This window comes from Bufo gargarizans, unplaced genomic scaffold, assembly GCF_014858855.1.
Source record: "Bufo gargarizans isolate SCDJY-AF-19 unplaced genomic scaffold, ASM1485885v1 original_scaffold_1203_pilon, whole genome shotgun sequence".
Taxonomy (NCBI): domain Eukaryota; kingdom Metazoa; phylum Chordata; class Amphibia; order Anura; family Bufonidae; genus Bufo; species Bufo gargarizans.
This window is the reverse complement of record NW_025334273.1, coordinates 210,134-237,364: the sequence shown is the minus strand read 5'-3', so window position 1 is coordinate 237,364 and position 27,231 is coordinate 210,134. Positions and strand designations below refer to the sequence as shown.

The window sequence follows — 27,231 nt, the reverse complement described above, 5'->3', positions numbered from 1 at the left end:
AAGTCTACATGCAAGGATGACCCCTTATTACTAAACCAAAGCATTACCACTTAGTGAACAATGTTTTTTACCTATGTTCAGAAAGCTAAAGCATATTACTGGTGTCTTTATAATTATATATTGTGCCTGTGAATAAAGCAGTGATATGTATATTACATTTCTAAGCATCTCTTAATGTGGTAAGACTACAGTAAGTAGTGTATATGATATGTCTAGCTTGTCTAGCCTAGGGTTGATCATGCTGAGAGAGTCTCTTAAAAGTATTTGGGCAATGTCAGAAGGTCTAGAGCAGGAAGTGATGAATGATCAGTGTTGGACTGGGGTTCCTTTGGCCCTCTAGAGAAAATTATTCTTGGGGCGAAACCCTTAACTCATCAATAAAGTCTAATAGGTTTTACATCAATAGATGGGTACTAGTGGCAAGAGATTGGCCCCAAAGGCAGCTCCAAATAGATTTCTCCTGGATCTTTGAGACCCACCAAAGGATACTCTGGTACTCTGGCGGGCCAGTCTGACACTGTGAAAGATGTCCAACAGCTGATAAAGTAGCATCTACTGCTTATATATATGGGTGAACTATTGGCAATGAGCATTTGCATGAATGCTTGTTCCCTATACTTGGGACTCCAAAAAGTGTGTGGTCTAATAGGGCCCTTAATCTCTACTATCATCTCTCTCCTACTTTCTGTAGCTTAGCAAGAAAAGAGCAGAGGTAGTGGAGTAACACGTGAGTAGAAGATCAGACTATGCAGTGTTTTGTAGTCTGTAACCATGGTTATTCAAAGTTCTGCAGAAGTTGTAGAAACCAAATAGTATGACATTTTCATAACTATGAGTAAAATTGCTTCATTTCTATTTTACAATGTTGCAAAAGTCTATACTATCAATATTGAATTATTTAAAAGGGACTATGTATGCTTCTGGATGTTCATTGTACACTTAGAGACACTTGTGGGTATGAAATATAACAAATATGCTATCACAATGCAAGTAATGCTTACCATGCAGCAATATGACTAAATAACCTTGGTAAACAGAACCTGAGTCTCGTTCAGTGAATACTCAAGGTAGTTAAGAGATTTAGAAAGTGCAATACAGCCAAGAGTCCTCAGATACTGTACACAGAGATAAAACCTGAGAAAGTCTAGTCCCTAAGCCCAGCATTACAAATGGGTGATGGGGTCCGTGGCATACATTCAAAATAAACTGGGGAGCAGAATGATCTTTGTTCTGTTATGTAATTTGCTTTGAACAGTATCAGACTATTTTACTAATGTCATTTGAGTTCAAGGCAAAGAACAGAATACTGAGCTAATGGTACACCCATATTTGCATACCTGGGATATGTGCACAACCTGCCAAGTTCATGCCAATAACATCTTAAAGAGAAGAACTCTCCAAGGGTTATATTTGAAGTTTATTCCTTCTAAATTCCAAAAGCATGATCATGTCGTAATCTCTGGCTAGTAAAGGTGCTCATGACTGTATGAACCCTCTCTCATCTAACTATTAACCACATACTGTAGGTTAGTGCTCTCTGCCTATAATAGGGGGGATCACATGCCTTTTAAATAGTTTATACACAGTATGTAAGGTACTGTAGGTCATGTCTGTAACCCCTAAAGAAATGTGTGGTTGGTTGACCTCTATAGGGGACCATCCACATAGACCAGTTATTATTGCCCCAATAGAGAAAAGTTCCAAAAGAAGACAAAGAAAAAGCATGGATGACACATACTCATACTATTGTCACGAGGGTGTCAAGAGCCACGTCTGACTCCGTTATACCGTGGTCAGGAAGTCGCAGCGGGTGGCTGCGCGCTCTATGTCTAAAGATCACGTTGTTTCTTAATGATAGTTTTCTGTGTTTGCCTTGCAATCCTTTTTGTCTCACTCAGGGATCCGTAGCTTCTCCTCCTCAGCTGTTTCTTGTCTGTCACTCCCAACCTCCTTATATTCTCCTCTCACACTTCTCTGGTTGCCAGATATAGAGCTTCCTGCCTGGACTTCTATACTGACCCACTGGAGCTGTGAATCCTGGTTGTTGTTCCAGAGTGTTACCCTCCGGATCCCTGTTGGGCTTTTTGTTGTCTTCTGTTGTCGCCCACCTGGGATTATATGTTTAGTCTGTATTGTCTGTCCTCCCCTTGGTGTTTTCCTTTAGAGCTAGTGGTGCGGACTAGTGTTCCCACCGCCCTATTCACTATCTAGGGCTCATCTTAGGGAAAGCCAGGGTTTTAGGCACGTGATCGGCGTACGGGTGAGGAACCCGTCTAGGGACATCAGGGCAGTCAGGTGCCAGCCTCAAGGTGAGATAGGGGTCACCACCTTTCCCTCTCCCTTGGACAGGGCCTTCCTCTTTCCCTCCCTCTGTGTCACGTATGTGATAGGCACGCCGGTCGTGATAGCTATGCATTGCGACATCATTGCTTCTCAGCACAATTCAAATTGCTTCTGAGCGTAAATAATATTATGCTAAGCCCTAATCTTCATACTGTACACAAAGCATTAGCATACATTCTGATCAAAATGCATAGGCCCACTCACAACACCAAGGTTGTTTCCATGACTGGGCAACTATTCTATATGGGAGATTAGGGCTTGGTATACTATTATTTAAGCCTATTCACATGTCAGTGTTTTGGTCAGTGATTTCCATCAGTGATTGTGAGCAAAAACCAGGGTTGGAGCCTCCACGGACATGAGGTCTAAGGGAAAGACCTGCTCCTGTTCTGTGTTTAGAGCTGCACCTGGTTTTGGCTCAAAATCACTGATGGAAATCACTGACCGAACACTGACGTGTAAATGGGGCATTACTATGAGAAGCGATATGAATTGTGCGGAGAAGCAATAATAGATCAATGCATAGCATAGAGATGTGCGATCCATGTTTTTTTTTTGTTTTTTTTCCCCGGAAATTTTCCCAATGGGGAATAGCACCAAGATAAAGCATGCTTTATCTACTACATCCATATCTGAAATAAATGGCTGTAATATTAACCATGTCTAATGTTAATGGAATATTCTGTGTTAAATAAAACTATGTTATGCCAAGCACAGTACTTACAGGGGTTGTCTGGGATTTTGATATTGACGGCTTATCCTAAGGATAGGTCATCAATATAAAATCAGCAGGGATCCAACTGCAGACACTTCTGCTGATCAGCTGTTTAAAGAGAATGTGGCGTTTCTGTGATTTCACATTCATTGGCCTAGGTGCAACTCATAGCAACTATCCAATTGAAGACACTGTGCTTGGTAAACTGAGAGGAATCTGATGGGTATGGATGCTGGGTGTCGGAACATTGACCATCTGGTATTGATGACCTATCCTGAGGATAGGTCATCAATATTAAACACTTGGAAAACCACTTTTGAGGGGGTAGGACATGTCACAAGGATTCTCTTTTTGGTATTCTTTGAAACCGATACAATGTTCCAATCCTTCTAACCTTGCACTGGTGATGACCTAGAATATTGATTTCACTTTATTTACTGTACTTGTTCCTTTTATTACAGAGTCAGCAGTTAATCCTACCAATATCTTGGTTCAAGCTGTATCCAATGTCATCTGCTCCATTGTATTTGGGAATCGGTTTGAGTATGATAACCTAAAGTTTCTTAAGATTCTCAATCTATTTAATGAAACTTTTCTGCTGATGGGCTCCACTTGGGGACAGGTATGTGAACTTTGTGTCTTATCTTCTTAAACCCTCTGTTTACTTTGCTGAACAAGGGCATTCCATTTTCATTGGAGCATGTAGATCAGCAACATCTGCCACTCCAGTTGCTGCAACTCCCAGCATGCACACTTATTTGGCTGTTCTCAGAATTCCTATAGAAGTGGGGAGTAGTATTTTACAAGAGCAGTTTTAGAGCTGTTGACCCCTGATTTAGGTAACTATGAAGGCGTCTATCTTACTATCCACAGACTTTCAAGGACCTAATAAGTTGGCCTTGTGGCACCCTCTATTTGTTATCCTAAAAAAATGCTACTAAAAACTTAATAACTATTTTGGACACCACTCTTTTGAACTTCTAAGGGCTCCTTCACACTTGCGGCAGGACGGATCCGGCAGGCTGGTCTCCCTGTCGGATCCGTCCTTCCGCTGTTTCGCCGAGCCACCGGACCTCCGCTCCGTCCCCATTGACTATAATGGGGACGGGCTGAGCTCCAGGGCAGCACCGCGGTGCCGGTGAAAGCCGCCGGACTAAAAAGTCGGACATGCAGGACTTTTAGTCCGGTGGCTTTCGCCGTGCACCGCCGTGCTGCGCCGGAGCTCAGCCCCCGTCCCCATTATAGTCAATGGTGACTCGGCAAAACAGCGGAAGGACGGATCCGACAGGAAGACCAGCCTGCCGGATCCGTCCTGCCGCAAGTGTGAAGGAGCCCTAACCATTGTGACAGAGTGAGGAGTTGTGTCTGGCAAGGCAAGTATTTTCCTCCCAGCATGTGCGGCTGGGCTGGTGGCGGTCTGGGTTTTGGCAGCACCTGGCTGTCATTGAATAGGCAGCTGGGCTCAGCAGAGAGGTCTCTGTTTTTTGGATCTGAGGCTTTGTGCCGTGCTGGAGGACTGAGAGACACATACTGGGGAAACAGGCCTCCTAAAGTCTGATGTGGACTACTGGAGGCAGAACTGCCGGCAAGGTGACTTGTGTTATATGAACTTTCCATTGTGTATGAATTAACACCAAGACCAAAGTTACATGCTGTTTTGTGCAATTGCCTCAAGTGTGAATAAACATTGATGTTTTGAGTTAAGAACTTATATATTGTATCTGTACTGCGCCCGCTTACCCTATCTACCAGAGCGAAACCCACACCATATTTCTATAATATGTTCCTCAACTGTTTATCTGATTATTGTCCACAACTCTTAACCATACAGTTTGCTATCTTCAGCACTCTCATAGAGATAAATAGAGTAGTCACACTTTTGCTCTCTAGTGCAATTGCCACCCTTTTCGCCTTTATGGCCTCTTAATCTTCTGTGAGTGGGCCGCTGCCCAACGCTTGTAAACATCAAACAGTTACTTCTGCTAGGAGTACATTGTAGTCAGTTCTTAATAATCCTGCTTCGCTATTTGCCAAAGCTCTTTTCTCTTGTCTTTCTCCCCTGTATAAAAATAGTTAGTTCCTCACACACAGTGCCCAGTAAGTTAACTAATAAATTGTTCCAGATAATGCAGTGCTCCCCCTTGCCAATCCCTTCGCCACTGTCTAGAAACAGATATACTTATATAGAATTTAAAAGTAGGGATAACTGTAAAAAATCACAGAAAAAGATAAAATGCATCCTGCACGATGTAAATGAATATGCAGATGTGCATGGCTACATTTCTGAAAAAAAATCATAGAAAATATCACACTAAGGCCTCACGCACACGACAGTTTATTTTCACGGTCCGCAAAAACGGGGTCCGTGGGTCCGTGATCCGTGACCGTTTTTTCGTCCGTGGGTCTTCCTTGATTTTTGGAGGATCCACAGAAATGAAAAAAAAAGTCGTTTTGGTGTCCGCCTGGCCGTGCGGAGCCAAACGGATCCGTCCTGAATTACAATGCAAGTCAATGGGGACGGATCCGTTTGACGTTGACACAATATGGTGCCATTTCAAAAGGATCCGTCCCCATTGACTTTCAATGTAAAGTCTGGAGTTCTTTTATACCATCGGATTGGAGTTTTCTCCAATCCGATGGTATATTTTAACTTGAAGCGTCCCCATCACCATGGGAACGCCTCTATGTTAGAATATACTGTCGGATATGAGCTAAATCGTGAAACTCAGATCCGACAGTATATTCTAACACAGAGGCGTTCCCATGGTGATGGGGACGCTTCTAGTTAGAATACACTACAAACTTTGTACAAGACTGCCCCCTGCTGCCTGGCAGCACCCGATCTCTTACAGGGGGATATGATAGCACAATTAACCCCTTCAGGTGCGGCACCTGAAGGGGTTAATTGTACTATCATATCCCCCTGTAAGAGATCAGGGCTGCCAGGCAGCAGGGGGCAGACCCCCCCCCTCCCCAGTTTGAATATCGTTGGTGGCACAGTGTGCGCCCCCCATCGGGCCCCCGTCCTCCCTCTAGTGTAATAAATCGTTGGTGGCACAGTGTGCGCCCCCCATCGGGCCCCCCTTCCTCCCTCTAGTGTAATAAATCGTTGGTGGCACAGTGTGCGCCCCCCATCGGGCCCCCCCTTCCTCCCTCTATTGTTATAAATCATTGGTGGCACAGTGTGCGCCCCCCATCGGGCCCCCGTCCTCCCTCTAGTGTAATAAATCGTTGGTGGCACAGTGTGCGCCCCCCATCGGGCCCCCCTTCCTCCCTCTAGTGTAATAAATCGTTGGTGGCACAGTGTGCGCCCACCATCGGGCCCCCCCCCTTCCTCCCTCTATTGTTATAAATCGTTGGTGGCACAGTGTGCGCCCCCCGTCGGGCCCCCCGTCCTCCCTCTAGTGTAATAAATCGTTGGTGGCACAGTGTGCGCCCCCCATCGGCCCCCCTCCCTCTATAGCAGTAACAACATTGGTGGCAGTGTGCGGCCTCCCATCTCCCCCCCCATCATTGGTGGCAGCGGAGTTCCGATCGGAGTCCCAGTTTAATCGCTGGGGCTCCGATCGGTAACCATGGCAACCAGGACGCTACTGCAGTCCTGGTTGCCATGGTTACTTAGCAATAGTACAATAGTAGAAGATTCATAGTTACCTGCTTGCTGCTGCGATGTCTGTGTCCGGCCGGGAGCTCCACCTACTGGTAAGTGACAGGTCTGTGCGGCGCATTGCTAAAGAACTGTCACTTACCAGTAGGAGGAGCTCCCGGCTGGTCACAGACATCGCAGCAGCAAGCAGGTAAGTATGAATCTTCTACTGTTGTACTATTGCTAAGTAACCATGGCAACCAGGGCTGCAGTAGCTTCCTGGTTGCCATGGTTACCGATCGGAGCCCCAGCGATTAAACTGGGACTCCGATCGGAACTCCGCTGCCACCAATGATGGGGGGGGGAGATGGGAGGCCACACACTGCCACCAATGTTGTTACTGCTATAGAGGGAGGGGGGCCGATGGGGGGCGCACACTGTGCCACCAACGATTTATAACAATAGAGGGAGGAAGGGGGTCCCGATGGGGGGCGCACACTGTGCCACCAACGATTTATTACACTAGAGGGAGGAAGGGGGGCCCGATGGGGGGCGCACACTGTGCCACCAACGATATTCAAACTGGGGAGGGGGGGGGTCTGCCCCCTGCTGCCTGGCAGCCCTGATCTCTTACAGGGGGATAAGATAGTACAATTAACCCCTTCAGGTGCCGCACCTGAAGGGGTTAATTGTGCTATCATATCCCCCTGTAAGAGATCGGGTGCTGCCAGGCAGCAGGGGGCAGTCTTGTACAAAGTTTGTAGTGTATTCTAACTAGAAGCGTCCCCATCACCATGGGAACACCTCTGTGTTAGAATATACTGTCGGATATGAGTTTTCACGAAGTGAAAACTTAGATCTGAAAAAGCTTTTATGCAGACGGATCTTCGGATCCGTCTGTATGAAAGCAACCTACGGCCATGGATCACGGACACGGATGCCAATCTTGTGTGCATCCGTGTTCTTTCACGGACCCATTGACTTGAATGGGTCCGTGAACCGTTGTCCGTCAAAAAAATAGGACAGGTCATATTTTTTTGACGGACAGGATACACAGATCACGGCCTCGGCTGCAAAACGGTGCATATTACGATTTTTCCACGGACCCATTGAAAGTCAATGGGTCCGCGAAAAAAAACAGAAAACGGCACAACGGCCACGGATGCACACAACGGTCGTGTGCATGAGGCCTAACACAATAGATACAAACATTATATATGGACTAATGTCACCACCAGATCTTTGAGAAGTTCTGATAGACGTTCTTCAGTACTTCCTGCATGATCTTCTTTTGTTTTGTTTTTGTTTTGACATCTCCTCCCTCTCCCAGCTGTCATCTATTAGCAGTGATTGCCTCCCTATATATCTGCTCCCCATACTGCCTCACCTTGCGGTTTATACAAATTCCTGGACTGTGCTGATGCTAGAAGCTGCTACTGCTGCATCCACAAGATAAGCCTGTTCCTTTATTTCTGTTTTCCTGTGGTCTTGATCATAGGTGACCCTGACTCCCTCCATATTTAGTGAAGGGAGCCGGTGGTCATGTCCCCTCACTATTATATGGTGTTCAGGTGTCATACAGTCGAGGAACGAGGGTATGCAATTATCTACCATAGAGATTTTTGCATAGGCTGAGCAGTAAGGGAGAGTGCAAGGGCTGTTACAGGGCTTACCCTCTTGTTCCTTAGTTTTGGATCAAGTCAGTCGGATCTTCATTTGTGTCTTCTAGTTTTCTGCAACACCATCCGTGACAACTATGCCCTCACTCTTATATAATAAAATCTGAAACTCCAAACCAATATACTGTATTTTGATCAAAACATATCTGTGCCCGCCTACCCGAGCCAAGGTGGTCTCAGTCCAAGTCCTACTCTAAACCTACCTATGCCATAAGGCATCTACATTCAGGAGAGCAGACCCTGCACATATAGTGTGCTGCTTCTTGTTACCTCTGTGTGCAATAAAGCAACCAAGAACCTTGGTAAATGTGCTTCTATTATCTGGAGAGTAACATTTTTGTGCACTTTTGCCCTGGCTATCCCACAGGCAGGGGCGTTGTTAGGTCCAAACATTCAGAGCTTTGTCCATTTCCCCGAATGTTATGTTGGCCTGGTAGCATTTTTTTTTTATTTCGCTATTCCAGGGCCCTTTACTATTGATTGGATCTGGGCATCCCCCCACCCCCTTGTACTTATTCCGCTGATCCACTACTTGCGGTGCGCAATCCCGTCTTGCGGTGCGTGATCCCACGAGACCCGCCGCTGGAGGTCACTGGTCTCGTGGGATTATGCGCCGCAGGACAGGATTGCGCACCAAAGTGACTTAACTCATGCCCTCGCAGCCCGCAAGTACAAGGGGGTACTGTCGGGTTGCCCAGGGTCCACTTCCATCAATATAAAGGGCCCAAGCAAAGATTTCTGTAGTGGTGAGGAAATTAAACATAACAGATATTGGAAAGTTACCGAATGCTGTATTATATAATGACTGCAGTCTGCAGTACTGCATTTCATTTGCGTAAACCAGAACACCCCTTTAAGCATGCCTTTAATGTTCAATTTCAATACAGTGGGCTTGTGCCCCGGATGTTTTCACCCGGATGTTTTCAGACCCTAGCAACACCCCTGCCCACAGGCAACCTTGATTAGGTGGTACATACCGTATAGCTGTGCGAGCTCCTCCTCTTATTGTTTGCTTGATGCTCACAGAGGTGCAGCACACTATATGTGCAGGTTCTGCTCTCCTGAATGTAGATACCCTAAGGCATAGATAGGTTTAGAGTAGGAACTGTCTAACTGAGACCTCCTTGGTACTGGTAGGTGGGCACAGATGTCTTTTGATCAAAATATATTGGCTGAGAATCTCCGATTTTATCATATCAGAGTGAGGGCTTAGTCCATATATAATGTTTGCATCTATTGTGCTAGTGCATTATTTTCTGTGATTTTAGGTATAAATGTAAGGCCATATCACTGTGATATCACTACACTGGCATTGAAAGGAGTAATAAAAGAGCAGGGAAGTTTCTAAGCATGTTAGTCCATCGCTGAGTGCAGGAGAAGATGGGCATGATTTCCTACCAAATGAGAAACAGCCAGAGGTGCTAGTAAAGAGAAAAATGTAATGTACACAAAAAAACGAACAATATTTTTATTGCATGTATTCTGCAATAGTACTTCATTTTAAATGCCCCATTTATTGCATAGGGATACGTTTCATGGGGTCACCCCTTTAATTTTTCTCCTAGCTGCATGACATGATTCCAGAATTAATGGACCACGTACCTGGTCCTCATCAGAGAATAAACAAGCTCTTAGATGAATTGATGGTGTTTATCAATGAAAGAGTGAAGATCAATCAGAAATCATTTGACCCCTCCAACCCTCGGGATTTCATTGACTGTTTTATGATTAAAATGAACCAGGTAAAGTATTCTATCAATATTAAGCATCCAGCAACCATCAGGATATTTCAACAGTGTGGCCAATAGGTTGACGTGTAAAGAAAATTAAAAAATAAGCCCTCATTTAGTTGTAGCGTAACCCACCACATTCCTAACCACATGTAAAATATCATGATGCCCTCCATCCCTTTTTTATGACTTAAGTCCATTTTGTACTTCCTGGTTTGCTAATGTTGTGTGGACACTATATTTCTGTGATGGCCACCCATTAGGACAAGACTAACCTGGGATGTTCTCCAAGGGTTACAAATAAGCCACCTTTGCTGGTATGTAAAACCTTGAAAACTCCTAAAAAAAACTGATTCAAATCAAGTTTAAAGACAGGGTAGAAGCTCAATAGAACATAGTCATGACACATAGTTCAGTGTATTTATGATTTACGGTCCCTAGAAAGCTGTATGACAACCTACATTAGTACAGTTATAGTTGCTATTAGTGGCTGTCACCTAAAGCTCTATAGGAGGTCATAAGGACTCAAATCAAAAATACCTTAAACAATCAGGTTTGCGATTCATTTCAGTATCTTTTGTAATTTTCAGTCTTCTTTTCCTATACAGGAGAAACAGAACCCCAACTCTGAATTTAACACAAAGAACTTGCTATTGTCAGTATTGCAATTATTTTTTGCTGGGACAGAAACTGTGAGCGGTACGCTAAGACATGGCTTTTTGATCCTGCTTCGATATCCTGAGATTCAAGGTATATAATATACTTTGTGGTGGTAAGAACTCATTTTATACAAGATGCTTATGATTTCTTATTCCTACAGAAAAACTGCATGAGGAGATTGCTCACGTCATTGGGGATAATCGAAGCCCAAATATTGAAGATCGGAGCAAGATGCCATATACTGATGCCGTAATTCATGAAATCCAAAGGTTTAGTGATGTTCTACCTCTAAATCTTCCACATTCCACAATTAAAGACATAACATTTCATGGATATACTATTCCAAAGGTAATGACCTGAAGGTGAAAAATATCTAAAATACTCTCCTGAATCTTAACAAAGGGTTAATAAAATTAAATGTTATACATCTGTCTAAGGAAAGCAACATCTTCTGTCCACTACAGAGATCTTTTTTTTTTTTTGTAAAAGACTTTAAAGGGTTTTCAGAATTTTTAATGCTTATGACCTGTCCTCAGGATAGGTCATAAGTATCTGATTGGTGGGGGTCTGACACCCAGGACCTCCGCTGATCAACTGTGGTGCTCTGGTGAGTGTCATAGCCTACTTGCAGCTTACCAAGGAGAGTGCCATCCATTGAATAGAAGCTGTGCTTGGTATCGCAGCTCAGTCCGATTGACTTGAGTGGGTCTGACCTGCACCTAGACTACATGCCCAATAAATGTGATATCACTAGCCTAGGGTAAGCTGCATGGAGGCCTCAGCTCTTAGTCAGCACTGTGACCTCTTCAAGCAGCTGATCGGTGGGGTCCCAGGAGTTGAATCCCCAACGATCAGATACTGATGACCTAGGTGCAGTAGTAAATATATGCATTCCTCATAAAATAACAATGTGGAAGCATTATAATTTGCATAATTTGCACTGTCATTCCTCTGTTATCCTTCCTTAAAGGAGTTGTACGGGCTTTTAATATTGATGACCTATCCTCTGGACACCCAGAATCCCCTTCAGACCCCAGCCAATCTCATATTGATGACCTATCCTGAATATAGGTCATCATTCTATATTAAAAGCCCGGAAAACCTCTTTAAAATCGGGCATGCCGCCACACACTATGCAGTGTCAGACAGTTTAGAGACACACTAACTATATTTTGTTTTCCTGGATACAGGGTACCGATGTATACCCCCTTCTGTACTGCGCTCTCAGAGATCCGAAGTATTTTCCAAATCCAAATAAGTTTAACCCTGGTAATTTCCTGGATAAGGATGGCAAATTCAAAAAAGAGGACGCTTTTATTCCATTTTCAACAGGTATTACTCTTCCTACTGTGGAAAAAATACTGTAACAATGCTGCTAGTGATTATGTCTGTTAGCAATCCTATCGATATATTAGGTACTATTTTACCAGATAGACAAGATGTAATACAGCTTTCATAGCTAAACATCATATTGTTTTAATTGAACAATTTGAAATATATTATGTGCTTTACAATTTAAATTTTATAAAGTGTATGCCCACCTTCTAAATGATTTTTATAATGTATAAATGCATCTAAAATAGTGTCAATCTTTCAATTAAAAATCCATCATTTTGGTTCTACAACTCCTATGACTAGTGTAGTCTCCATGGTAACATAGAGTTGAGTGAACGGAAAAATCCGAAGTGGAATTGGATCCGAAGATTAGGAAAAAATGTATTTGCAACAAATCCGAATTCCCTTTTTCCTAAAATGGCGGCTGCGCATGTTACAGAGTGAGAAGCCCAGGACCATGACATGATCCATAAGCCCATGCAGCCAGCCAATCCATTGTTAGCCACCCCCCTGTGAAATCACAGCCCTATAAAAGCCTCATCCCGCATGGTTTTTGCCATTTCACTGTGAGCTGATCATAGAAAGAGAGCAAGCGTTCATGCGCTATGAACAGTGTTGATAGAAACTGGTTTAAAAAAGAATATTGGATAGGGAGAGTGCAGGGACAGTGCAAGGAGACTATTTTGAGACTGTAGGGAGAAAGTAGGGAGACTACAGGTTAGGTGTATCACTGTGTTCTACTGCACCTCCACTAAGAGTTAATCTGTTGTTTTACTCATACAGTTAGTGGAGGAGATTTATCTAAAATGGTATAAAGGAAAAACAGCTTAGTTGCCCATAGCAACCAATCATATTCCAATTTTCATTTTGGAGAGCCCCTTTAGAAACAGAAAGGTAGCATTTGATTGGTTGCAATGGGCAACTAAGACAGTTTTTCACCAGTTTTGATACCGTATTTTTTTGCCCTATAAGATGCACTTCTGTTTACTGAAGCTCAAGGACGGAGTTACTTTGTAACGATTAACTCAATTACCTAATAAATCACTGCTTAAACTTCCTATAATCCCACTGGTTAGATTATATTAAGCTAATTATCAACCTTAATCTGTTAAAACAACCCCCCTTTCACTTATTAACCCTTTAACTCTACCCTTACTATTTTCTTATATTACCTTTCAATAAATATTAATCAATTTATTATATGTACACATTTGCTTTGTTCATCATTCTATACTTTTATAATTTTTCAATTAGCTTCTCCCTATCATTACTATGTTACCTATCATCCATAGCTCTTTTTTTATAGTTATGATATATATATTATCTATCACCAACAACTTTTTTTATAGGCATTATCCTAACTATAATCAAATTTTTTTTTTTATACAATCTATATTATTTCTAAAATAGCAATAAATCATTATCTATAACATCTAATAAACAGACAATAACACAAAGTCTGTAACACAAAAGCCAGGTGCGCAAGTCAACAACTTATTCATGAGACAGGTATAGTCAGTATACCTTACAATACCACTCGGATATATGGGAAAGACATGCAAATTAGCAGAATCTGCCTGTTTTTTTTCAGCTGAAATATTAATTTGCATGTCTTTCCCATATGCCCGAGTTTATGCAAATAAGTTTACATGACAAAACAGTATAGAGAGGTTATTGAATATAATGTTAGGACAATTAGAAAACTGAAAAATTTTCTGCAGCCTTCCTAAGCAGTGAGAGAAGAGTTAGCTGGCATCCAAAAAAGAGTTTTCAATTTTTGTCACCCTAATGAAAATGAGATGGGAGCTCAGATTCCCCAAGCCATCCATCTCAAATCAAGCAACTTTGAGGCGAGCGAAAAGCAGACATCTGGCGGCCAGGGCACCCACTGCACCCACTGCACATGCCAGTGGACACCATTTTTTTATTCCAGGCTGCCAACGTAAATATACTGTTGGTGGTTAGGAAAGGGTTAACTTCCAAGCCTTCACACTGAGAGGCCTGGGTGTACCTGATTTATAGCGATTTGTGACAAATTCGAAGTTCGTCGAAGTGGCCAAATCAAATTTTTAAAACTTTTCTCATATCTAGGTACAGACTACAAACAAACCGTGGTGTAGTCTGAGCCTGCAGTAATATTACCACTCAAATATGCTACAAAGAAGCAGAAGACAGGTGGAAGTTTATAAAACTGCAAGACTGAAGTACAAAGCGTTTGTTGTCTATACTGTATGTATGAAGATACAAAATGATATGAAATTTTATTATTAATATGATTTTCAATTCTGCTTCATTCTTCAATTTCAATTCAAAATGGTCGCCAGGTTGGACATGGCATGGCAGCTTAAAAGCCACAGTTTTGGGAATACTTGCATACATCACTGATTTGTAGACCTGTGTATTCTGTATGGAATACACGTTCTTGCTTTATAAACTGAGAGAGCTTCTAGAAGAGTTGGCAAATCTCCCAGGCAGTACAGAGGACTTCCTGAAAACAGATTTTGAAGTGTGTTTCTTGTGCACAAACAAGGGTCGCAGGAGTGCAAAAAGAAAATGACCCACAGAAAGGAATGTGACCTGCAAAAAAAGAAAAATTGTTTATACCAGATTCTTTCTTATCCCAGATGCCAGATAAAGTAAAAATGAAATTAAAATACCTATGTGTATTGTACTATTGCACTATTTTTATTTTAATTAATTATATATAATTTTTCTCACACAATTCCAGGAAAAAGGATCTGTGCTGGTGAAGGATTGGCTAAAATGGAGCTATTTCTCTTCTTTACAACCATCATACAGAATTTCAAGCTAACTACCAAGATGCATTTAACTGATGCTGACGTCAGCCCGAAGATGACTGGATTTAGCAATGTTGCAATACCTTACGAGGTTTCATTTATTTCCCGCTAGAAGCCGGTTTCTCCTGCAGGATATTATCCCACATAGCAGTTGCTCCTTTAGAAACTAATAAATAATTGATTAGAGTAGAAGATTTCAGACTTGATTACAGATTTAGTGAAACCTTTTTGAGTCAACCTCCCAAAATTGCATTAAAAAATGTGTTTGAGAGGCCTGGTCCTCTTGATGAAGATGGCCAATGTATATAGTTTAGAATAAAAGTGAAATATGTCACCAAAAATGTTGTCTAGATGAAAGGGTGATTTTTTTTTTAGAGAGTTTCATTGTACCTACAGTATATCCGGTGGCTTACTTAGAGAAGTAAGGGCCCCACAGCAAGGATTAAACCAGCCCCCCCTCCACACAGAACAGTAGGGTTTCTGCCTAAACCCTTTTCAATGACCCTTGGGACATTTTTCCACTGCTTCATTTGCTAAAAGTTGTTTCTTTAGAGGGTAGAGGCCAAGTTTTCACCTCCAGTAGAAGAGGAGATAATCCAAACTAAGACTGGGCCCCCTCTTGCCTTGGGACCCACAGCAGTAGCATGGTCTGCCACTATGGTAGTTACACCCTTACCTATACCAGATGATATAATGTACACTGTCATTAGAATAATTCCTTTACAAAATGATACAAATTATTATTATTATTTATTATTATTTTAAAACACAGTAAACAAGAAACTATTGACAGACTGGTTCAGAGGGGTAGAGGACCCTGCTTTGAAAGGATGGGTCCATACAGGGAGGGCAAGGGTCAATTTCACATAGGCTTTAATCTCCAAATCCTTGAGACTTACCAGACACTCCCAGTAGAAAAACATTTAAATAGTTTCTTGGAGCTTGTGTTAATATGTTTGACTAAGGCTTAGTGATTCTTTCTTCTGTTTGCTGTTACATAGCGTCATTATTAGGCCACGATTAAAGATCCAACTACGAGATTCTTAACTTTATGAATCTTTAATATTCGCTGGAGCTTTAATTACTGTGGCTGCAGGTGTAATATATCGCTGTGTGCACCACGTTCTACTGCACTGACTTTCAGATTTAGTCCGTTATTTTAATGATACAGTTAGTTAAATATTTCGCCCTGTACAAGTGTGGACCCGAATTCATCATCGCTAATACGATCTGTTAGTGAAAAAAATATTCTGCGTCCTTATTGCAATCCCCAATCCCTATGACGAACAGCGCTGAGGGCATCACAGACCTGTTATTGCTGAACTCCACTTGTCCTTTGTAGATGTTGGATGCGGATCACATGGAAATTGGCTGCCCTATAAGACGATGACCAAAAAGGGGCCATTGCTGGTTATTTGACCGCCTGGGGTCAAATAACTTGACTAAGGCTTAGTGATTTTTTCTCTTGGTTTGGAGCATTGTAGCCCATAGAAATACAACAACAAAGGGAGAAACATTTGGGCTGTCTTCGTACACATTCACTTTTGTTACTGATACGGATACCAACTGCAAAAATTATTCATGTTATGGCTTCGTACTAGTCTCACATTATGCGACACTTTGGCCCCAACCAGTTTTTCTTTTTGTCAGGGGCCTCCAGTAACTTTTATCTGGCCCAGTGCTCTGTATAACATATTCTTGATTACTGTGATAGAGAGTCATTAATATGCAGGGGCTTACACAGATCTCAAAGGGTCCCCATAGCAAAACTTAGTATGGCCACCCACATTCCCAATACACATGTGCAAATCACTTCCATGCAATGCCGATTGCAAAGCACAAGTCCCCAGATTTCTGATGAATCTATTATCAGAAGACATTGTAATAAAAAAAATAAAAAAAATTATTAAAAAGTCACCCTTCTATGTCCCCTCTTTCAGAAAAATTTGAAAAAGTGCTTCATAAACATGGTACTCATCCTGAACACCATATTTCTCAATGCCATCACTGTCATATAGGCATGAATCCATAACAGAGCCCCCAGAGTGAAAGACAGCACACTGCGCATGTGCGATGTGCTCTCCATTCATCGTTATGGGAGTCCAAAAATAGCCAAGTGAGTATTCTTTGTTGTTCTCGGAAGTCCCATGGGGTGAATGTAGAGCGCACCATGCAAGCACAGCCAGCGCTCCATTCACTGCTATAGAGCTGCCAGAAATAAGCGCTCAATTCACTACTATAGAGCTGCCAGAAATAGCCCATATGATCTAGAAAATACAACCTAATATTTTATATACACAGCCATCTTCATGCAACTTTGCGCCAGACCAGGCAAAATTCAACTTTTCAACTAAAATGTGTACTCAAGCAAAATACAATATACCTTGCAAGAAACTGTAAGATGTGAGTTCACACATAACACACATGTCTACGTCCGCAGTAAAAAAGACATGAAATCTCTATCAATACAACCACGGATTTTTGTATGGAAATTAAATCGATGATTATATGAGTACAACATATTCCTCCCCCCTAGTTAATCATCACAAATCTCTAAACCTTATCTGTTAACTAATATTGATTTTTTTTTTCTGGAACTGGTTGGAAGTAATCACTTATGACACATGGGCAGAGTGACTACAGAAGTGGTCAGAGGATTTTATGCTAACGGTCAGGGGTTACAGGGTAGGGACAATGTCAAATGTAATCTTTATTGAGTGTAGTTATGTCTTATGACTGATAAGGGGGTATGATAACATGCATCTAAAGCCATACAGGGACAGGAGGAAGATTGCATGTCCTTTTCTTGTTACTGCACTCTGCTAGCACATTCCCCACTGTCTCCACCCTGCTTATTCACACAGCCTGAATTGAAAGCTGTAAGTCGAGATCAGTCTTTAAAACCTGTCCAAGTGCAGGACCATTTCGACTGGTCCATGCAAGACTGTCCTTGGCTACTGACGTGCTTCCTTGCTAGTGTGTATATGTCCTGGAATGGAAAGTGTTAAAGTTTAACTGTCATATTTTTATTTTATTTGCTAGTTTATTACAGCTAGGCATGCAACATCTGTAATTACCTTATAATAACAGCTTTCATTAATATCCTCTGTCCCTTTCTACTGCTCTCATAAAAGACAGTTGCTATGGCTTGTCTGTCTCTGGCTATGAAGACAGGAAGACGCCGGGTCGGTCCTTCACACTGGATGCCTACAGTAGGCTTCAAAGTGAGGAGGTATGTCTCTCAGTAATCCAATCTGATTGGCTGACAGGGAGTTGATGGCTACAGCAAGTGTGTATGTGAAGTAAGGGAAAGCAGTTTTGGCTTCAGAGAACTGGCAGAGGAGCCATCTTGGGAAGGTCCTCATATTGTAAATGTTTAAACAGATGTAACTGAGGGAAAAACTCAAGGAAAACTTGTGGTATGTGAAGAAACTAAAGATTGCTTTATGCATAGTGCTGCAGCAGTAACATATGCTAAAATATATTTTTTTGATGAAAACATGACAGTTTCCCTTTAAATGATTCATGATAACTAGAACTGTAATTGCAAAATGTATGCATTTTATTTTACTTTTACTATAGGTTAATACTTTCTGTACTTTAGTACTTCTTTCAGTCCTTTTTTTTATTACTTTCTCTATAAAAATAATCAAAAACGCAACGACAATGTCTCCATCATTGCTGAGAGATTACAAATATTGAAATGCTGAAGTAGGATGGATTTAGGACTTTGTTCAACTACATAAAATGTACTTAAAAGCTATGTCCACCTTTGAGGGGATTTTTTATTATTAATATTATTATTATTGCATTATACTCATTTTGAGCTAAAAATCAATTGGTGTTTATTAATGGAATCCTTTTTCTGTACAGACCTGAGATTCTCTATTAGCCTCTGGATTTTCTGTCTTTTCCGTCAGACCAGGAGCAGATGGACTCCTTATTTCTGCTCGCTGCCCTAATTATAGCTCATTATAGCTCAGTCATTGTCTTACTGATAACAATGTGGCTTAAATAAGTGTTTATAACCTCTTAGTAGTTTTGGAGATAAGGTTTATTAGATGACCAGCACACAGTTAGAAAAACAGTTAACCTTTTGTAATGGAACAGCTCAATGTTTTTAATAAAGGCCAACTGAAAATATGATTTTTAGCTAAAAATGAGTAAAATGCAATCATAAACAAAATTGCCTCCGAAGGTGAACATAGCCTTTAATGTTATTCTATATGTGGAAAGTATACTGCAGCATATGGTAGAAACGTCAATAACTTTTGGATGATTTGCAATGCATCAAATCTTTGTAACCAATTATATAGAAATATAAAAATGTCATACAATACAATAAAATATGATCAACTCACATGTGCTTCTCTCATCATCAAGAATATATACATATACACTATCTTCTTGGAGCTATTCGGTCCCACACAAAACATGTCAATATTTTCCAGGGTGTCTACAGCAGTCATGCCAATAATTTAGTGTCCAGACACTGAACAAAGTTGTGTGTCTCTGCCCACAAGCAGGAAGTGAAAGAGCCAATTAGCAACACAGTTATGAGAATCCCAGCTGGGTGGTCCTTTTTTCTTCATTTGGGATCCAATAGGAATTACTCTTTTATAGTAGCTCCTTCTCTTTTTGGGTTTATGTTGCTTCCCTTATAGCATGTATATTATAAAGAAGCCCTGGGGAGCAGTGGGAGGGGAGGGGGGTGCGGGGGTGTGTGGGGGGGGTAGGAGGCCTAGACGATGTGTAAGAGGAGCATGGGTCTTAATTGCCTTGTGCACCATGGGAAGGAGGGGTTGGGGAGGGGGGGTTGTTTCACTGCTGCGGGACCCGATGTGGAATTAGGAAGGGAGCGGATGATATGGACTTTCCTCCAATATAGGGTAAATGTCACGTATCTTGACATGGAATGTCCGCGGACTGGCGGACAAATTTAAACGGAGGGTAGTCTATGATACCTGCCATTGTGGGTTTGCTGGAGACCCATTTGACTGCTGAAAAAATGTACTATATGAGAAAATCCTAGACGCAGTACGAATACCACTCCCACTATTCGGCCTATTTGCGCGGAGTAAGTGTATACATTCATAGAAATGTTGATTATGACCCTTATGATCAATGGATAGATAAAGAGGGCAGATTTGTCTTTTTATATGGCCGATGGATGGACTGGTGTGCGTGCTTGCGTTTGTATAAATATGTTGAGAAAACTTGCGGAATATATCTGTAAATGGGACTTGTGTCCCATATGAGTGCAGGGAGATTTCAATGCCGTTATGGATAATAAGGACAGGGTATCTGTGATCAGTGGAGGGGGGAGCGCCAATGACCAGCCCACGGCCCTTAGCAGGATCTGCCAGGAGTTGGGCCTTATGGATGTCTGGCAGTTTCTGTATGGAAAAGAAAAAGTGCCTTCTCCTGTTTTAGCAGATCTTGCAGGGTCATGTGGTCATGTCTAGAATAGATTTATCCCTGGCGACTCCCAGATTTTTGGAACGGATACAAAAAATGAAGTATGAGCCACATGGTATATCTGACCATACACCATTGCTGTCATCAGTGGTTGATGCTGTACATAAGAGCAGATAACCCTTCAGACTAAATCCACACTGGATCCATGTGGTTAGGGACCAAGAAAGGATTGGGGAGGATATTTCAGAATTTTGGGCACTAAACTACGGATCCTTTCTGAAGGCTATGATAAGAGGGGTATATTGCAAGAGGATAAAAAAAAAAAAGAGCGGAATACGCCAAGACTGAAAATGAATTGGCAGTAAGGGTCGGGGCCTTGAAGATAGATTTGGCCAAAAAGAACGGGGAAAACGCCTGAGTATTATTAATGGAGGCTAAGAGGGAATATCAGACCTTTTTATATGAAAAGGCGCAACACAGGGCCTTCTTTGCAGGAGAGCAGGCTTTCTTTGAAAAAGGGAAGACAGGTAGATTGCTGGCATCTGTAGTCGCTAATCAAAAGACCCAAGCCCCGATAAAGCAAATTAAGCTGTCTTCTGGTGCCTTAACTAATGATTATTTAAAAATTAAATCTGCCTTCATAGAATATTTCACCAAACTATACCAGTCGGATCTCGGGGTGGAAGATGGGACCTCGGTTCATTTTTTGCACAAAGTGGTACTCCCTCGCCTCTCTGATCAAGATCGGTCTAAATTAAATTCGCCAATTACTCTTGAGTAGGGATGAGCGAACTCGAACTGTATAGTTCGGGTTCGTACTGTAAAGTCCGGGTTCGGGTTCGGTGTTCGTCGCTTTCTTGGCGCTTTTGTGACGCTTTCCTGGCGCTTTTTGAAAGGCTGCAAAGCAGCCAATCAACAAGCATCATACTACTTGCCCCAAGAGGCCGTCACAGCCATGCCTACTATTGGCATGGCTGTGATTGGCCAGAGCACCATGTGACCCAGCCTCTATTTAAGCTGGAGTCACATAGCGCCGCCCGTCACTCTGCTCTGATTAGCGTAGGGAGAGGTTGCGGCTGCGACAGTAGGGCGAGATTAGGCAGATTAACTCCTCCAAAGGACTTGATTAATCGATCGATCTGCAGCTGTGCATCATTGAGCTGCTGAAATTCAATTGCTCACTGTTTTTAGGCTGCCCAGAACGTTTGTCAGTCACTTTTTTCTGGGGTGATCGGCGGCCATTTTGTGTCTTGTGCGGTGCTGCGACCAAGTGCATCCAAGCTGCGACCAAGTGCATTTAACCCTCAATGGTGTGGTTGTTTTTTGGCTAAAGCCTACATCAGGGTGAAGCTGTCACACCAAGTGCATTTAACCAGCAATAGTCTGTTAATTTTTTGGCCATATACTAAATCACGGGCAAGCTGCGCCCGTCACCAAGTGCATTTAACCAGCAATAGTCTGTTCATTTTTTGGCCATATACTACATCAGGGGCAAGCTGCGCCCGTCACCAAGTGCATTTAACCCTCAGTAGTGTGGTTGGTCAAGCTGTCACACCAAGTGCATTTAACCAGCAATAGTCTGTTCATTTTTTGGCCATATACTACATCAGGGGCAAGCTGCGCCCGTCACCAAGTGCATTTAACCCTCAGTAGTGTGGTTGGTCATGCTGTCACACCAAGTGCATTTAACCAGCAATAGTCTGTTCATTTTTTGGCCATATACTACATCAGGGGCAAGCTGCGCCTGTCACCAAGTGCATTTAGCCCTCAATGGTGTGGTTGTTTTTTGGCTAAAGCCTACATCAGGGTGAAGCTGTCACACCAAGTGCATTTAACCAGCAATAGTCTGTTCATTTTTTGGCCATATACTACATCAGGGGCAAGCTGCGCCCGTCACCAAGTGCATTTAACCCTCAGTAGTGTGGTTGGTCAAGCTATCACACCAAGTGCATTTAACCAGCAATAGTCTGTTCATTTTTTGGCCATATACTAAATCAGGGGCAAGCTGCGCCCGTCACCAAGTGCATTTAACCAGCAATAGTCTGTTCATTTTTTGGCCATATACTACATCAGGGGCAAGCTGCGCCCGTCACCAAGTGCATTTAACCCTCAGTAGTGTGGTTGGTCAAGCTGTCACACCAAGTGCATTTAACCAGCAATAGTCTGTTCATTTTTTGGCCATATACTACATCAGGGGCAAGCTGCGCCCGTCACCAAGTGCATTTAACCCTCAGTAGTGTGGTTGGTCATGCTGTCACACCAAGTGCATTTAACCAGCAATAGTCTGTTCATTTTTTGGCCATATACTACATCAGGGGCAAGCTGCGCCTGTCACCAAGTGCATTTAACCCTCAATGGTGTGGTTGTATTTTGGCTAAAGCCTACATCAGGGTGAAGCTGTCACACCAAGTGCATTTAACCAGCAATAGTCTGTTCATTTTTTGGCCATATACTACATCAGGGGCAAGCTGCGCCCGTCACCAAGTGCATTTAACCCTCAGTAGTGTGGTTGGTCAAGCTGTCACACCAAGTGCATTTAACCAGCAATAGTGTGGTTATTTTTTGGCCATATCCCAGTCTAATTCTGTCACTAAATCCATACCGGTCACCCAGCGCCTAAATACTAGGCCTCAAATTTATATCCCGCTAAATCTGTCGTTACCGCTGTACTGTTGTGGCTGGGCAAGTTATTTAGTGTCCGTCAAAGCACATTTTTTGTTCAGGGTTGAAATACAATTCCCAATTTAGCAATTTCATAATTTAGTGGTTTCTGCTATATCAGAGCTATTTGAAATCTATCCCTAAAAGGGTATATAATATTCAAGGTGCACATAGGGTCATTCAGAATAACTTCACACACACGCTACTGTGCATTTCCAAGTCTAATTCTGTTAGTAAATCCATACCGGTCACCCAGCGCCTAAATACTAGGCCTCAAATTTATATCCCGCTAAATATGTCGTTACCGCTGTACTGTTGTGGATGGGCAAGTTATTTAGTGTCCGCCAAAGCACATTTTTTGTTCTGGGTTGAAATACAATTCCCAATTTAGCAATTTCATAATTTAGTGGTTTCTGCTATATCAGAGCTATTTGAAATCTATCCCTAAAAGGGTATATAATATTCAAGGTGCACATAGGGTCATTCAGAATAACTTCACACACACGCTACTGTGCATTTCCAAGTCTAATTCTGTCACTAAATCCATACCGGTCACCCAGCGCCTAAATACTAGGCCTCAAATTTATATCCCGCTAAATCTGTCGTTACCGCTGTCCTGTTGTGGATGGGCAAGTTATTTAGTGTCCGTCAAAGCACATTTTTTGTTCTGGGTTGAAATACAATTCCCAATTTAGCAATTTCATAATTTAGTGGTTTCTGCTATATCAGAGCTATTTGAAATCTATCCCTAAAAGGGTATATAATATTCAAGGTGCACATAGGGTCATTCAGAATAACTTCACACACACGCTACTGTGCATTTCCAAGTCTAATTCTGTTAGTAAATCCATACCGGTCACCCAGCGCCTAAATACTAGGCCTCAAATTTATATCCCGCTAAATCTGTCGTTACCGCTGTACTGTTGTGGATGGGCAAGTTATTTAGTGTCCGCCAAAGCACATTTTTTGTTCTGGGTTGAAATACAATTCCCAATTTAGCAATTTCATAATTTAGTGGTTTCTGCTATATCAGAGCTATTTGAAATCTATCCCTAAAAGGGTATATAATATTCAAGGTGCACATAGGGTCATTCAGAATAACTTCACACACACGCTACTGTGCATTTCCAAGTCTAATTCTGTCACTAAATCCATACCGGTCACCCAGCGCCTAAATACTAGGCCTCAAATTTATATCCCGCTAAATCTGTCGTTACCGCTGTCCTGTTGTGGATGGGCAAGTTATTTAGTGTCCGTCAAAGCACATTTTTTGTTCTGGGTTGAAATACAATTCCCAATTTAGCAATTTCATAATTTAGTGGTTTCTGCTATATCAGAGCTATTTGAAATCTATCCCTAAAAGGGTATATAATATTCAAGGTGCACATAGGGTCATTCAGAATAACTTCACACACACGCTACTGTGCATTTCCAAGTCTAATTCTGTTAGTAAATCCATACCGGTCACCCAGCGCCTAAATACTAGGCCTCAAATTTATATCCCGCTAAATCTGTCGTTACCGCTGTACTGTTGTGGATGGGCAAGTTATTTAGTGTCCGTCAAAGCACATTTTTTGTTCTGGGTTGAAATACAATTCCCAATTTAGCAATTTCATAATTTAGTGGTTTCTGCTATATCAGAGCTATTTGAAATCTATCCCTAAAAGGGTATATAATATTCAAGGTGCACATAGGGTCATTCAGAATAACTTCACACACACGCTACTGTGCATTTCCAAGTCTAATTCTGTCAGTAAATCCATACCGGTCACCCAGCGCCTAAATACTAGGCCTCAAATTTATATCCCGCTACATCTGTCGTTACCGCTGTACTGTTGTGGATGGGCAAGTTATTTAGTGTCCGTCAAAGCACATTTTTTGTTCTGGGTTGAAATACAATTCCCAATTTAGCAATTTCATAATTTAGTGGTTTCTGCTATATCAGAGCTATTTGAAATCTATCCCTAAAAGGGTATATAATATTCAAGGTGCACATAGGGTCATTCAGAATAACTTCACACACACGCTACTGTGCATTTCCAAGTCTAATTCTGTTAGTAAATCCATACCGGTCACCCAGCGCCTAAATACTAGGCCTCAAATTTATATCCCGCTAAATCTGTCGTTACTGCTGTACTGTTGTGGATGGGCAAGTTATTTAGTGTCCGTCAAAGCACATTTTTTGTTCTGGGTTGAAATACAATTCCCAATTTAGCAATTTCATAATTTAGTGGTTTCTGCTATATCAGAGCTATTTGAAATCTATCCCTAAAAGGGTATATAATATTCAAGGTGCACATAGGGTCATTCAGAATAACTTCACACACACGCTACTGTGCATTTCCAAGTCTAATTCTGTTAGTAAATCCATACCGGTCACCCAGCGCCTAAATACTAGGCCTCAAATTTATATCCCGCTACATCTGTCGTTACCGCTGTACTGTTGTGGCTGGGCAAGTTATTTAGTGTCCGTCAAAGCACATTTTTTGTTCTGGGTTGAAATACAATTCCCAATTTAGCAATTTCATAATTTAGTGGTTTCTTCTATATCAGAGCTATTTGAAATCTATCCCTAAAAGGGTATATAATATTCAAGGTGCACATAGGGTCATTCAGAATAACTTCACACACACGCTACTGTGCATTTCCAAGTCTAATTCTGTTAGTAAATCCATACCGGTCACCCAGCGCCTAAATACTAGGCCTCAATTTTATATCCCGCTACATCTGTCGTTACCGCTGTACTGTTGTGGCTGGGCAAGTTATTTAGTGTCCGTCAAAGCACATTTTTTGTTCTGGGTTGAAATACAATTCCCAATTTAGCAATTTCATAATTTAGTGGTTTCTGCTATATCAGAGCTATTTGAAATCTATCCCTAAAAGGGTATATAATATTCAAGGTGCACATAGGGTCATTTAGAATAACTTCACACACACGCTACTGTGCATTTCCAAGTCTAATTCTGTTAGTAAATCCATACCGGTCACCCAGCGCCTAAATACTAGGCCTCAAATTTATATCCCGCTACATCTGTCGTTACCGCTGTACTGTTGTGGCTGGGCAAGTTATTTAGTGTCCGTCAAAGCACATTTTTTGTTCTTCGTTGAAATACAATTCCCAATTTAGCAATTTCATAATTTAGTGGTTTCTGCTATATCAGAGCTATTTGAAATCTATCCCTAAAAGGGTATATAATATTCAAGGTGCACATAGGGTCATTCAGAATAACTTCACACACACGCTACTGTGCATTTCCAAGTCTAATTCTGTCACTAAATCCATACCGGTCACCCAGCGCCTAAATACTAGGCCTCAAATTTATATCCCGCTGAATTTGAACACAATACATTGGGCCAAATAATATTTTTGTTGTTGTGGTGAACCATAACAATGAGGAAAACATCTAGTAAGGGACGCGGACGTGGACATGGTCGTGGTGGTGTTAGTGGACCCTCTGGTGCTGGGAGAGGACGTGGCCGTTCTGCCACATCCACACGTCCTAGTGTACCAACTACCTCAGGTCCCAGTAGCCGCCAGAATTTACAGCGATATATGGTGGGGCCCAATGCCGTTCTAAGGATGGTAAGGCCTGAGCAGGTACAGGCATTAGTCAATTGGGTGGCCGACAGTGGATCCAGCACGTTCACATTATCTCCCACCCAGTCTTCTGCAGAAAGCGCACAGATGGCGCCTGAAAACCAACCCCATCAGTCTGTCACATCACCCCCATGCATACCAGGGAAACTGTCTCAGCCTCAAGTTATGCAGCAGTCTCTTATGCTGTTTGAAGACTCCGCTGGCAGGGTTTCCCAAGGGCATCCACCTAGCCCTTCCCCAGCGGTGAAAGACATAGAATGCACTGATGCACAACCACTTATGTTTCCTGATGATGAGGACATGGGAATACCACCTCAGCATGTCTCTGATGATGACGAAACACAGGTGCCAACTGCTGCGTCTTTCTGCAGTGTGCAGACTGAACAGGAGGTCAGGGATCAAGACTGGGTGGAAGACGATGCAGGGGACGATGAGGTCCTAGACCCCACATGGAATGAAGGTCGTGCCACTGACTTTCACAGTTCGGAGGAAGAGGCAGTGGTGAGACCGAGCCAACAGCATAGCAAAAGAGGGAGCCGTGGGCAAAAGCAGAACACCCGCCGCCAAGAGACTCCGCCTGCTACTGACCGCCGCCATCTGGGACCGAGCACCCCAAAGGCAGCTTCAAGGAGTTCCCTGGCATGGCACTTCTTCAAACAATGTGCTGACGACAAGACCCGAGTGGTTTGCACACTGTGCCATCAGAGC

At 42.3% G+C, this 27,231-nt stretch overlaps 1 protein-coding gene across 1 annotated transcript in view; it reads left to right on the top strand.

The window, feature by feature from the left end:
* Window positions 1–27,231, top strand: part of LOC122923112 (cytochrome P450 2G1-like) — a 48,292-nt gene that overhangs the window by 10,925 nt on the left and 10,136 nt on the right. Inside the window, exons 4-9 of the mRNA XM_044273838.1 lie at window positions 3,520–3,680; window positions 9,889–10,065; window positions 10,662–10,803; window positions 10,874–11,061; window positions 11,904–12,045; window positions 14,777–18,078. Coding sequence (XP_044129773.1) covers window positions 3,520–3,680; window positions 9,889–10,065; window positions 10,662–10,803; window positions 10,874–11,061; window positions 11,904–12,045; window positions 14,777–14,958 — 992 coding nt within the window. The 3' untranslated portion in view covers window positions 14,959–18,078. The remainder of the gene's footprint in view (window positions 1–3,519; window positions 3,681–9,888; window positions 10,066–10,661; window positions 10,804–10,873; window positions 11,062–11,903; window positions 12,046–14,776; window positions 18,079–27,231) is intronic.